Source organism: Xyrauchen texanus, chromosome 11, assembly GCF_025860055.1.
Source record: "Xyrauchen texanus isolate HMW12.3.18 chromosome 11, RBS_HiC_50CHRs, whole genome shotgun sequence".
Taxonomy (NCBI): Eukaryota; Metazoa; Chordata; class Actinopteri; order Cypriniformes; family Catostomidae; genus Xyrauchen; species Xyrauchen texanus.
The window spans coordinates 36,896,420-36,909,002 of record NC_068286.1 but is presented as its reverse complement, the minus strand read 5'-3'; the positions used below and the strand labels follow the sequence as shown (position 1 = coordinate 36,909,002).

General features: G+C 36.5%; 1 protein-coding gene across 1 annotated transcript in view; it reads left to right on the top strand.

Moving 5' to 3' along the window:
* LOC127652180 (dystrophin-like) overlaps positions 1-12,583 on the top strand; it is a 182,525-nt gene that overhangs the window by 49,945 nt on the left and 119,997 nt on the right. The window contains exons 23-33 of the mRNA XM_052138250.1: positions 96-230; positions 1,393-1,545; positions 1,634-1,795; positions 4,376-4,486; positions 4,709-4,882; positions 5,332-5,487; positions 7,281-7,451; positions 9,403-9,582; positions 10,627-10,749; positions 11,223-11,393; positions 12,058-12,174. Of these exons, the coding sequence (XP_051994210.1) occupies positions 96-230; positions 1,393-1,545; positions 1,634-1,795; positions 4,376-4,486; positions 4,709-4,882; positions 5,332-5,487; positions 7,281-7,451; positions 9,403-9,582; positions 10,627-10,749; positions 11,223-11,393; positions 12,058-12,174 (1,653 nt within the window). The remainder of the gene's footprint in view (positions 1-95; positions 231-1,392; positions 1,546-1,633; positions 1,796-4,375; positions 4,487-4,708; positions 4,883-5,331; positions 5,488-7,280; positions 7,452-9,402; positions 9,583-10,626; positions 10,750-11,222; positions 11,394-12,057; positions 12,175-12,583) is intronic.

Below are 12,583 nucleotides of genomic sequence, written 5' to 3'. Positions count from 1 at the left end.
GAGTCCTCATGAATCCATGTGAGATGTGAATGTACTTCATGTTGGTGATATATGATTAACCAGATGCATCGCTCCATCTCTGTTGGCTGTTGTAGGAGGTGTGGGCATGCTGGGGTGAGCTACTGTCTTATCTGGAGCTGGAGAATGCATGGATGGATCTTCTGGAGAAGAAACTTAATGAAAAGGAAACCATTCAAGGAGGTGTAGAGGAACTAGAAGAAGCTTTGAATGTGAGTGCATAGAGATGGGCTCAAGAAGACCATTTGGCAAATGGAAAGCATTGTTTAGGCAATAATAATAAAAAATATTTGCTTCTAAAAAATAGAAAGAAAACTGACATTTGTGGACATACAGTAAGCATATAGAGCTATAAAATGAATGCAGATAGCATAGATCATTTGATCCTGGAAGTTATGAGAACATTTCAGCCTGATCTCATGAACATTACGTGACAGTGGCAACATTTTTGCAAAACTAAATTATGTGTCTTATTACAAGTTTTGCTGCAGTTTTCCATTAAAAAGTCCAGTGGTGGTCAACAAAAGCAAGTGAAATTATGTTGTAATTAGACAATATTTTTAAGGTGAATATTGGATGGAGGTTTTAATGAGTAACTCTCCCTAACCTCAAACTTTAACCTAAACATAATCCATAGTGTTCTAAATGCAAATGAGAGGTAAACAAAACACATTTCCTAACCATAAATCAATGCCTAAACCTATCTGATAGTGTCCTTTTCTGAAGCACATTTTCTGAAGCAACCACATCATTCCGTGTCGCTTCTATGGCACTGTCTTTTCACGTGTCTGCTTATATGCTTGGCTGGGTTCAAACTGCATATTTCCAGGTATCAGGTAAGCTACAGGGGATGCTAATCATGTTCAAATGAGTATGTAAATGTAGGTGGGTGTGTAATACAAGTGTTAGAAAAATTTGCAAAGTTGTTGTAGCGCACCCAGCGTTAATTTCATCAGAAAACTGTGATAGAACGTAAGAACACGGGACATGAAAGTCAGTTTGCAAAAATGTCATTCATTCTATGAGACTAGGTTTGATTTTTTTTTAGTTCATATGGAAATTTTGGAATTCGAATTTGAAATTATGGAAATGGACATTTGATTACAGACTTTGATATATTGTTTGTTACATTGTTGAGATCTCTTCTGAAACTCTAAAGGAGCCACATGAGATTAATGAGGAGATTTATTGTGTAATTTTTCTTTTCAGTGGGCTAATGATGCACTGGTAATGATAAAGTAGTCATACTGGAAATTTGTCTTTTAAAACTAAAAGTTTTAGGTGCAAAACTACACTACATCTATAACAGAGGTGTCAGACTGTTCTTGAAACTGGTCAACAATCTTCATTCATAATTTTTCCCTTTCCTTTCAGTCCTTAGACACCATGATAAGGGAGCATCCTGAGTATAACCGCAACCAGGTCTGCAAACAAGCCCAGACCCTTATGGATGGCAGAGTCCTCAATGAGCTCGTACACAAAAAAGTGGAGGACTATAACACATGCAGGGATGAGCTAATGCAAAGGGTAGGAGCAGCACTTTCAATAGTGTTTTCCACCTAGATTATTATGCAAATGCTGAAGTCTTCCCTTCTTTTTTCGATCTCAATGATAGGCTTTGCAAAGGCAACAGCAGCTGGAGAAGAGTTTGCAGTGGGCCCAAGAGTACAACAAAACCCTCCATCACATTCTGGACTCTCTGAACACCAGTGACCGACATTTGACTGCTTACATAGCAGATGGCATAGATGCTGCTCAGATACCACAGGAGGCCCAGGTATTCAGATATATCTCACATCTGTTTGGACAAACAAACAGTAAACTTTTCTGGAGCATAGTTTTTTGATTCACACAGAATAGTTTAATGAACTTCAGTTTATATGGAAAGTTAAAGTTCCAAAGAGTTCCAGCTCAAAAATATGATTCGATAAGCTACAAAGCTTCAAAATAGTTGTTATACACACACCTGTGAGCATACATCAATTGATTTCTATGGTCATATTGCCATAGTCAATTTACAACCATAAACAGCCTGAAGTTAGCCTAATGAACTACATTACTTGTTGTAATAATTGTTTGTTTTATTACTATTATTAATGATGACTTAATTTATTTATTGAACATTAATGTCCTTATAATATTTCTGCCATATTATAAAAGCAACAAGCCACTCCAGCCCATACATTACAATGATTTTAATATGATAATTGGTAAGGATATACCAGTAACCAAAAATGTTAAGACTGGGGGGAACCAAAGATAAAAGTTTAAGTTTTTTTAACTACTGACCTGAATATTGTCTATGGAGGTTATGTCCCTGGTTTAGGTTAAGGACGTGGGAAAATCACTGTAACGCACGACCTAAAGTGGTGCATCGCTTTATCGTGTACAATTATTTTTTTAACCCTCATGAACTGATCGGTCATTTTTGACTGAAATCAATTTAGTTTTTCAATAAAACTGGTTTCCTTTAATGCTGTTAATCAAAAGTAACAGTCAGTATCTGGTGTGGCCACCAGCTGCATTAAGTACTGCAGTGCATCTCCTCCTCATGGACTGCACAAGATTTGACAGTTCTTGCTGTGAGATAATACCTCACTCTTCCACCAAGGCACTTGCAAGTTCTCGGACATTTCTGGGGGGAATGGCCCTAGCCCTCACCCTCCGATCCAACAGGTCCCAGACGTGCTCAATAGGATTTAGATCTGGGCTCTTCGCTGGCCATGGCAGAACACTGACATTCCTGTCTTGCAGGAAATCATGCACAGAACGAGCAGTATGGCTGGTGGCATTGTCATGCTGGAGGGTCATGTCAGAATGAGCCTGCAGGAAGGGTTCCAAATTAGGGAGGAGGATGTCTTCCCTGTAACACACAGCTTTGAGATTGCCTGAAATGACAGCAAGCTCAGTCCGATGATGCTGTGACACATCGCCCCAGACCATGATGGACCATCCAAATCAATCCTGCTTTGACAATAAATGCCACTGCCCCTGGTGAGACAAAACAATGACTCGTCAGTGAAGAGCACTTTTTGCCAGACCGTTCTGGTTCAGCAAAGGTGGGTTTGTGTCCATAAGTGAAGTTGTTGCCGGTTATGTCTGGTGAGGACCTGCCTTACAACAGGCCTACAAGCCCTCAGTCCAGCCTCTCTCAGCCTATTGCGGACAGTCTGATCACTGATCGAGGGATTTTGCATTCCTGGTGTAACTCGGGTAGTTGTTGTTGCCATCCTGTACCTGTCTTGCAGGTGTGATATTTAGGTGTATCAATCCTGTGCAGGTGTTGTTACACGTGGTCAGCCACTGCGTGGACAATCAGCTGTCCTTGTTGTCTCCCTGTAGCGCTATCTTAGGTGTCTCACAGTACGGACATTGGAATTTATTGCCCTGGCCACATCTGCAGTCCTCATGCCTCTATGCAGCATGCCTAAGGCACATTCATGCAGATGAGCAGGGACCCTGGGCATCTTTCGTTTGGTGTTTTTCAGAGTCAGTAGAAAGGTCTCTTTAGTGTCCTAAGTTTTTATAACTGTGACCTTAATTGCCTAACATCTGTAAACTTTTAGTGTCCTATCAACCATTCCACAGGTGCATGTTCATTAATTGTTTATGGTTCATTGAACAAGAATGGAAAACATTGTTTAAACCCTTTGCAATAAAGATTTGTAAAGTTATTTGGATTTTTACAAAATTATCTTAACAAACAGTGTCCTGAAAAATGGATGTTTCATTTTTTGCTGAGTTTATCTAAATGCAGAACTTTGTGACAATATCTAGAAATCATCATCCCTTCAACCAGGGATGATTAAGTAGCTCTCTGCAGTCATTTAGTGTTTATACTTGGAATTTCATCTGGTTTTTAATTTTTAAAAACAATTACAGCACAGGTTGATTCTTGATACTTACAAACCGTATATGAGGATTGGTTCAGTATTTGAGAAAATAGTCAAAAAAGTTAATTTTCAAGCTCAGTTTCGAGGTCATATAGGTAAATAAATTAGTAAATAAAAATAATAATAAGATTAAAATAATTGCTTAATTGCTTTTACATTATTTAATTTAGAGTTGTTACATTTCTTTCATGACAATTAAAAAAAATTATACGTTTATTGTTTCCGGTCACGTTTGACTGGGAACAACTGGAATCTAATTTAATGATGAACATATGAATTATATGAACGAAGGGTAAATTATCATATAATATTTTGTATTTAAAACATAATTTAAAATGTATTTGTTATTTTATTTTCAATATTCTTTTCAATATCATATTTAAGTGTATAAAAAGCATATGTAATGTTACAGTATTATGTATAAAAGGACCACTGTTTACCTGATTATTGTCGCTCTTTAACAGAAAATCCAAACTGATTTCAATGGTCATGATACGACTCTGGATGACATGAAGAAAAAGGCCATTGAAGTTGATGCATCAGAAAAAGTGATCAGAGAGATTGATGCAACATATGTAAGAACCACAGATCAAATAACTTCCGGCATTATCAAAGCCATTATGTTTTAAAAGAAATAACATCTCATATAGAATATATACATTATACAGACTCATACATACAGATATGCCAAATAAATATAAAATCATATTCAACCAAAGAATGACATTTTAATCGTTTTTAAATGAACTCGTGTTAATACCTGTTTACAAAATTGTGTATTCTTGTTCTTTGGTAAGGTTAAATTATTGCAAGTGAAAACCAAGTTTCAGCTTTTCCAAAAGCCAGCCAACTTTGATCAGCGTTTGAGTGAATGTGAGCGTGTGTTAGAGGAGATGAAAGGGAAGTTGGGAGAGTTGAGTATTCGGAGCATGGAGCAGGAGGTGGTACAGTCACAGCTGGAGCAGTCCATGGTGGGTAATGTTGGCTGTATGGTGTTTTAATAGCTTTTATCCTATTTTAAATTTTTTAATACTTCAGTTGTTAATGCTGAAATTATTGCCATGCAGATTAACTGATTTCTTCATGTGAAATGTGTAATTAAAGTTATTTATTTCATTTTAAGTCTTATGAGTCTTATTAAAGTTATAGTTGTATTCATTGCTTCGTTAAATTAAAAATGTTCATCCACTTCCAATGTTATTATAATGTGATGTATTATAAATAATTGTATATATTATCTTTTATGTGTGTATGATGTCAAACTGACACTACTAACATTACAGTGCTAAAATTTTATTTTAAGAGTAAAAAATTATTTAAAAGTGGTTTGAAAGAGTTTTTAGTTTAGTGTTTGTCAGGAAGCAATGTCACATTGATGGTAGTTTTAATACATTCTCTTCAATCTGTTTCTCCTGTGCAGAAGTTCTATAAGAACCTGAGTGAAGTGAAATCAGAGGTGGAGACGGTGATAAAGACAGGAAGACAGATTGTGCAGAGGCAGCAAACAGAGCAACCTGGGGAACTGGACGACAGACTGACGACTCTTAAAATCGCGTATAATGACTTGGGTGCACAAGTAAGGCTAAATGCAAAACTGGGACACTACCTATATATATGTGTATATATATATGTATATATATACAGTATATACAGTATATACCGATCCCCCTTGTACCGCCAAAACAGCATCAACCCGCATCTCAGAATAGCATTCTATACTACACTACTCACCACAATTGTACAGAGCGGTTATCTGAGTTACCGTAGAGTTTGTCAGTTCGAACCAGTCTGGTCATTCTTTGTTGACCTCTCTGATCAACAAGGCATTTCTGTCCACAGAACTGCCAATCACTGGATGTTTTTTATTTTTGGCACCATTCAGAGTAAATTCTAGAGACTGTTGTTTGTGGAAATCCCAGGAGATCAGCAGTTACAGAAATACTCAAACCAGCCCGTCTGTCACCAACAATCATCCATGCTATTATCTAATCAGCCAATCATGTGGCAGCAGTGCAGTGCATAAAGCAGATACGGGTAAGGAGCTTCAGTTAATATTCACATCAACTGTCAGAATGGGGAAAAAAATGCAATCTCAGTGATTTGGACCGTGGCATGATTGTTGTTGCCAGATGGGCTGGTTTGAATATTGAGTTGGTGCTGTTTTGGTGGCACGAGGGGGACCTACACAATATTCGGCTGGTGGTTATAATGTTGTGGCTGATCATTGTGTGTGTATGTGTGTGTGTGTGTATATATATATATATATATATATATATATGTATACTGTATGTATCTGTTTGTGTGTTTTGCATTTCTAATGTAATTCACTTTAGCTTTAAATTTAAAGCATTTAAAGCTGCAGTTTACAGTTTCTGCACCACTAACATCACCAAATAGAATTGCAAAAATAAATCACAGGTTTCCTTAATTTTACCCCTCAGCGAGTAAAGACGCTGACTGACCCCTGGAGTCGTGGCTGAGGGCGTGCTGAGTGACTCCAGCCAGGTCTCCTAAGCAACCAAATTGGCCCTGTTGCTAGGGAGGGTAGAGTCACGTGGGGTAACATCCTCATGGTCGAAATAATGTGGGTCTCGCTCTCAGTGGGGTGCGTGGTGAGATGTGTGTGGGCGACGTGGAGAATAGCGTGAAGCCTCCACGTGCGCTATGTCTCCACGATAACACGCTCAACAAGCCATGTGATAAGATGCACAGATTGGCATCTCAGATGCGGAGGCAACTGAGATTTGTCCTTCACCACCCAGATTGAGGCAAGTCACTACGCCACCATGAGGACTTAGAGCGCATTGGGAATTCCAAATTGGAGAGAAAAGGGGAGAAAATAAATTAAATACAAACATTTATTTTTACCCCCTTCTTCCATTGGTCAGAAAAAAAAAATAGCCCCGCCCCAGACTCAACACATTGGTTGAGTCAATTCTGAGTGTTCAATGCTCAATCAGAGCAATGTTTTGATAGTGTCACAGAACCACAGCATTTTCAGGGAAATTAATCAACAAATTGCTTAGCTAAAGTTGTGTCCGAATATTATGTTTGGACAAGAGAGTTTGGAATTCAGGTTTTAAAGACAACGAGAAACAAATTAAATTAGATTTGAAGAAGCTTTTGACTCGCACTGTGTTTCTGATTGTCAATACTGTTAGATTTGCCTTTTTTATGTGTGAATTATTTCAAGTTACGGTTATTTTACTAAACCATAGCGAATATATGGCAGAAAAGCTTAGTATTATGATGTAGGGCAATTTCAGATTTGCTCATAAATGTCATCCCTTAACCTTTTGATTTGGTAATTTGTTATTGATGGCTTTTCATGTTTTTTACAGAGCTTTTCTTCTTATTCTCTCTCTGTAGGTGACAGAAGGAAAGCAGGAACTGGAGAAAATGTTGAAGTTACTAAGGAAGTTTAGGAGGGAGGTAAACAGCCTGACAGAATGGTTGGCAGCTACTGATGAGGAACTGACTTGCCGGTCTTCAGTGGAGGGGATGCCAAGTGACCTGGAGTCAGAGCTGGCGTGGGCAAATGTAAATGAATACTCATACTGGTTTCAACATTTTCTGCAAACTAAAAATGCAATGCTACTTTTTCTTTTTTATCTTTGAAGTTAATGTATCATGTACTGCGATGATAAATTGAGAAATGGCTAATATTTTATTTATTACTATTTAATTTTTTGACATGCTATTGAATTGGTTCACTAGTCAATAAAGGGATATTTCACCCAAAAATTGAAATTCACTCATCATTTACTCACTCTCATGCCATCCCAGATGTATATGACTTTCTTTCTTCAGCAGAACACAAAGTTTTTGAGAAGAATATCTCAGCTCTGTAGGTCCATACAATGCAAGTTAATGATGACCAAACATTTTAAGCACCAAAAAGCACATACAGGCACCATAAAAGTAATCCATAAGACTCCAGTGGTTAAATCTATATCTATAGAAGAGATAAGATAGGCAGGGTTGGCTTATTTACAATTTAAATAATTTGTAATTAGAATACCGTTACATTCAAAAAGTATTTTGATTACTGAACAGATTACTTTGCATTTTATTGTAATTTGTTTTATTTAATATTTAGTCCTTTCAGATGGAAAAATGTACACATATAAATGATGCGATCCAAAGTGCATCTGAACAGAGGTGAATCACTTTCTTATGAAGTGTTACATTCATACGAGCAGACAGAGAAGTAAATTTAAAGAAATGTTAGAGCACAAGAAATAGAAAAATACCTTGTGTAAATTGTCAGCTTTATGCTAAGCTACAATTACATTTCTAGCCATTTTACATGCACGTTACCAGGCACAATCATATTTTTTTATCAAGAAATTTCACGTTGGATCATAATTTCTTTTTTCTATTAAGACCTTTGATATTAGGGCAAAAATAGTATTCTAGATAATAGGATTTTTTTATTGTTTTCCTGTAAAAATATAAAAAAAAATCCTTAAAACAAGATCAATTTGATTGATCTTGTTTTTGAAACAACACTGCATAAGATATTAGGTTTTTCAGATCATGAATTTTGACACTGTACTGGCAGAGTTTTTATAGTCAAAACAAGTGAAAAAATCTACCAGTGCTGAAGAAGTAATCCAAAGTATTTAGAATACGTTACTGACCTTGAGTAATCTAACGGAATACGTTACAAATAACATTTTACAGCATGTAATCTATAGTGGAATACATTTCAAAATTAACCCTCCCAAACCTGATGATAGGTGTGGGTGAGAAACATATTTGAGAAACATATATAGAAAGTATTTAAGTCCTTTTTACTATAATTCTCCTCCCTGCTCAGTAGGTGGCAATATGCACGAAGAATGCAAATCTTCAAAAACAAAAGAAGAAGAATATGTAATTGAAAGTGGAGATTTATGGTTTAAAAGGACTTAAATATTGATCTGTTTCTCACTCACACCAATCATATCACTTCTGAAGACATGGATATAACCACTGGAGGTTTTTTTTTGCAGAAGAAAGTCATACACATCTGGTAAGGAGTAAATTATTAGATAATTTTCATTTCTGGGTGAAATTTTCTTTTAAGCAGGTATAAATCGATGATGAAAACAGTGTTAATGGTTGAATCAATGATCACTTCTAAAGAAAGCTAGTCAGATTTGGCAAAGATTACAATGTTAATGGTATCAGATTTTTGAAATATTCAGAGTTTTGTTTGAGATAATTTGTTACAAGTACCAAGCACACATTTTCAAAAAAAATTTCAGATTTATCTGTGCCTAAATGTTATGTAAAAACAAGACAAATTGTGGTTGAGTATTTTACCTGTCAGTCAGATGGCCTCTTCATGTCTTATTGGATGGTTCTTGGCCGGAATAAGCTGCAAAGTGGGACAGACATCATGTCCATAGTAAAAAGTCTGGCATTTGAAGGCTACGTTAAATAGATATTTTGAAACCACCATGTTACAACCAATTTTAAAATTCTCTTTGACCTTTTCACCCAGGCCAAACAGGAAGACACAGAGTGTCGTAAGCCAAAGCTGAAACTGGTGAGAGAGCTGGCAGAGACCCTGAAGGTTTTACTCCAGAGCCAGGAGAACCTGATTGATGACAAGGTCAGTCTGCTCAACTGCAACTGGATCGCAGTGACATCACAGAGCGAGCAGTGGCTTAAATGCCTGCTGGTGAGCAACCGTCGGACCCTCTTCATTTTATTCTTTGCAAAATACTTCTCATGCCCTACAAGGCTAAATTCATTTCCTTTCAATTTCACATCTCTATATTGTTCCTCAAAATCCAGACGCTGATATCTGGAGGCGGCAATAATGTTATGAAAGTGTCCAACACATTCATCTCATGCTCATTCTTATTACCTTTTTCACTCATTTTTTTTTCTCCATTTTATCTAATCTTTTATACTTTTTTAATATATTTACAGTGCTTGCAAGGAGGCACCGCATTGATATTCTTCAAGCATTCTGGTTAGGAGTTTTTCTAAACACATAACAAATGTATTAGGCCAGAAACAAACTTCACTCATACGCAGATGCGAATGCTTGGACAACGCATTTCCAACGCGCAGTCTGTTTGAACACGCTTACCGTGCGTTCTTGTGTTCCTGTGGTAGTCTGTCTATTTTTGGTTTAGTAAAAAAGTTTTTAAGAAATTGGAGAGAGAGTTTTAACAATCTCCCTTTGAATTATATTGATATAATGTCCAGCATCCAAAATGTACCTGGCAGAGATGAAGTCATTGTAATATTTGCATTCTAAATTGTGTTTTTTATTTTGTTACATCTATTTGCAATCTGAATTGTGATTGTCCTTGTCTTCCATGCATACAGTGGCCATCCATAAAATTTGGACGCTTAAGCCATTCTTAAAAATGTATGAATAACTTTGTGCAAATGTTACATGTATTATGCAAATGTTACAGTAGTTCTAAGAAAGGATCTAGCATAATTTGTTTGCAGATACCACTACTGCAATGGAATTATTAAATTTTTTAAGTATGCAAAAGTGTCCTTTTTGGGTCCACTGTACATTTAAAGCTGCCTTTACACTGCTCAATGACTATGTGTTTCTGATTCTCGAGGACAACTGAAATCTAGTTTCACCTTGCTCTGCTTTATAAATAACCCAGTATTCAACCCATCTGTCTTGAAATAGAAATGTGTCCTTGTGTTAAACACTGATTGAAATGTAAACACAGCTTTGCATCTCTCACAGGATTACCAGAATCAAATGAAAAAACTTGAGCAGAACATTGCTCAGATCAACACCTGGATCGATCATGCAGAAGAAACGATGGATGAGATGGAAAGCCAGGGCTGCATCAAGCACGTTATTAAGGTCTTCACTGGCACATGATAGGCACACACAATGAGCCATTGCACTTGATGACCAATTGATAACCAGGGACTGTTTTATGCAGCCGAAGTTTTGCAACAAAAGTTATGTATTAACCCAGAAAAATATATATTAACAAATGTTTTTCCTTATTCACACATGTTGGATTCAAAAATCCACATATAAAATACATAATAATATTTCTAAATGATTAAACAAATAAACAAATATAAGTTTCGTATTTCTGTTTATTGTATCTGTTAAAATGTATTCATTAATTTAATACAGTCTCAGATCTGAAGGTTTGCCATCTCAAACACTGCAAAAAAGACCTTGGGCAACTACCATCATCTTTCGAATTTAGCCGCTACCAGATAAAAAAAAAATAAATGGCTTAAGTTATATTAGTAAACAAAACAAATTAAGCATTTTGGAACAAGGTGTATCTTTAAAAATGTATGTCTTTCTTTGAGCAGGGTTTGCAGAAGGAACTGCAGGAGATGAAATGGAAGGTTAAAGCTGTTCAGGGTCTGGCCGAGGAACTGGTAAAGAATCGAAGAAAACACTGTAAAGCTCAGGTGGAACCCAAGCTAGAACAGCTCAGCCAGCACTTTGACATCATCGCCAAGAGGATATTAACAGGACAGGTACTGATGATCTAACATATGAGAAGAGGTATGAATATATGTGCCAGATACATACAGCACATATACTGTGCTGTACATTGAGCAATGGCACTAAGGTGGATGATGTGAGTTTGAGACTGACTTGGATATTTTCCCAATCCTGTTGTCTGTACACTATCACTATCAGTAGCAAACAAGGCCAATAATAATAATAAATATTATGTCAAGATGCCTTCTTGCTGTTTAACTACTCATTTTAACAGCACAAACTGCACTGTTATGATCCTCATCACAAATAATGTGGTGGTAACATGGTACAGTGATCATATCAGATGGTAATACTATGGGACTTTGATTACTACATTCACATACAGGGGTATTTACAAGGTTCTCCAATGCACTACAAAGAATCCTATGGTATTACCTTGAACTACATGCCTAAAAGCATGGTAATACCATGGTACAATGTAAAAAATGGTAATACTTCAATACTTTTTAGTGGAAACCTTGTAAGTATTTTAAATAAATTGTGCTTGTTGGCTTCTCCCTCTACGATTGATGCTAAATTAATCAGAGACAATGTTGTCTTGTAATGTTATTCACTTAGAAAAGAGAATTATTTTGCTTAGCAAAGATAATTGTTATATGATTGGATTTGTATATGATTTTCAATATTTTCTTGCAGGCCTCCTCTCAAGAGTTAGAAGACTATCACAGACAGGCTAATATATGGCTGCAGGTGCTGGACGAGGAGATTCAATTAGGTGAAAGTCTACAAGAGGAAGATTTCCTTGAGGATGTGGTAAGAAAATACTCTCCACTCTTTCTCAGGCAAAAATTAATGCAAGAAATTCCAAATCCAACAGCCAATGAAAGGGTGAAAGATACATAATGAGTTTCAAATAAATCCAGTAAATGTTTAACTAATGCTAGCACAGTACACTATTGCAATGCTTAGATCTATGTAACTGCTGCAATGTTTTGAGATGGATGGATGGATGGATGGATGGATGGATGGATGGATGGATGGATGGATGGATGGATGGATGGATGGATGGATGGATGGGTGGGTGGGTGGTTTGGTGGATGGACGAATGGGTGGGTGGGTCGGCGGGTGGACGGACAACAGACAGAGATATATATATATATAGATATATATATATCTATATATATATAGATAGATTTTTAACATGTTTATTTGTTAATCTAAA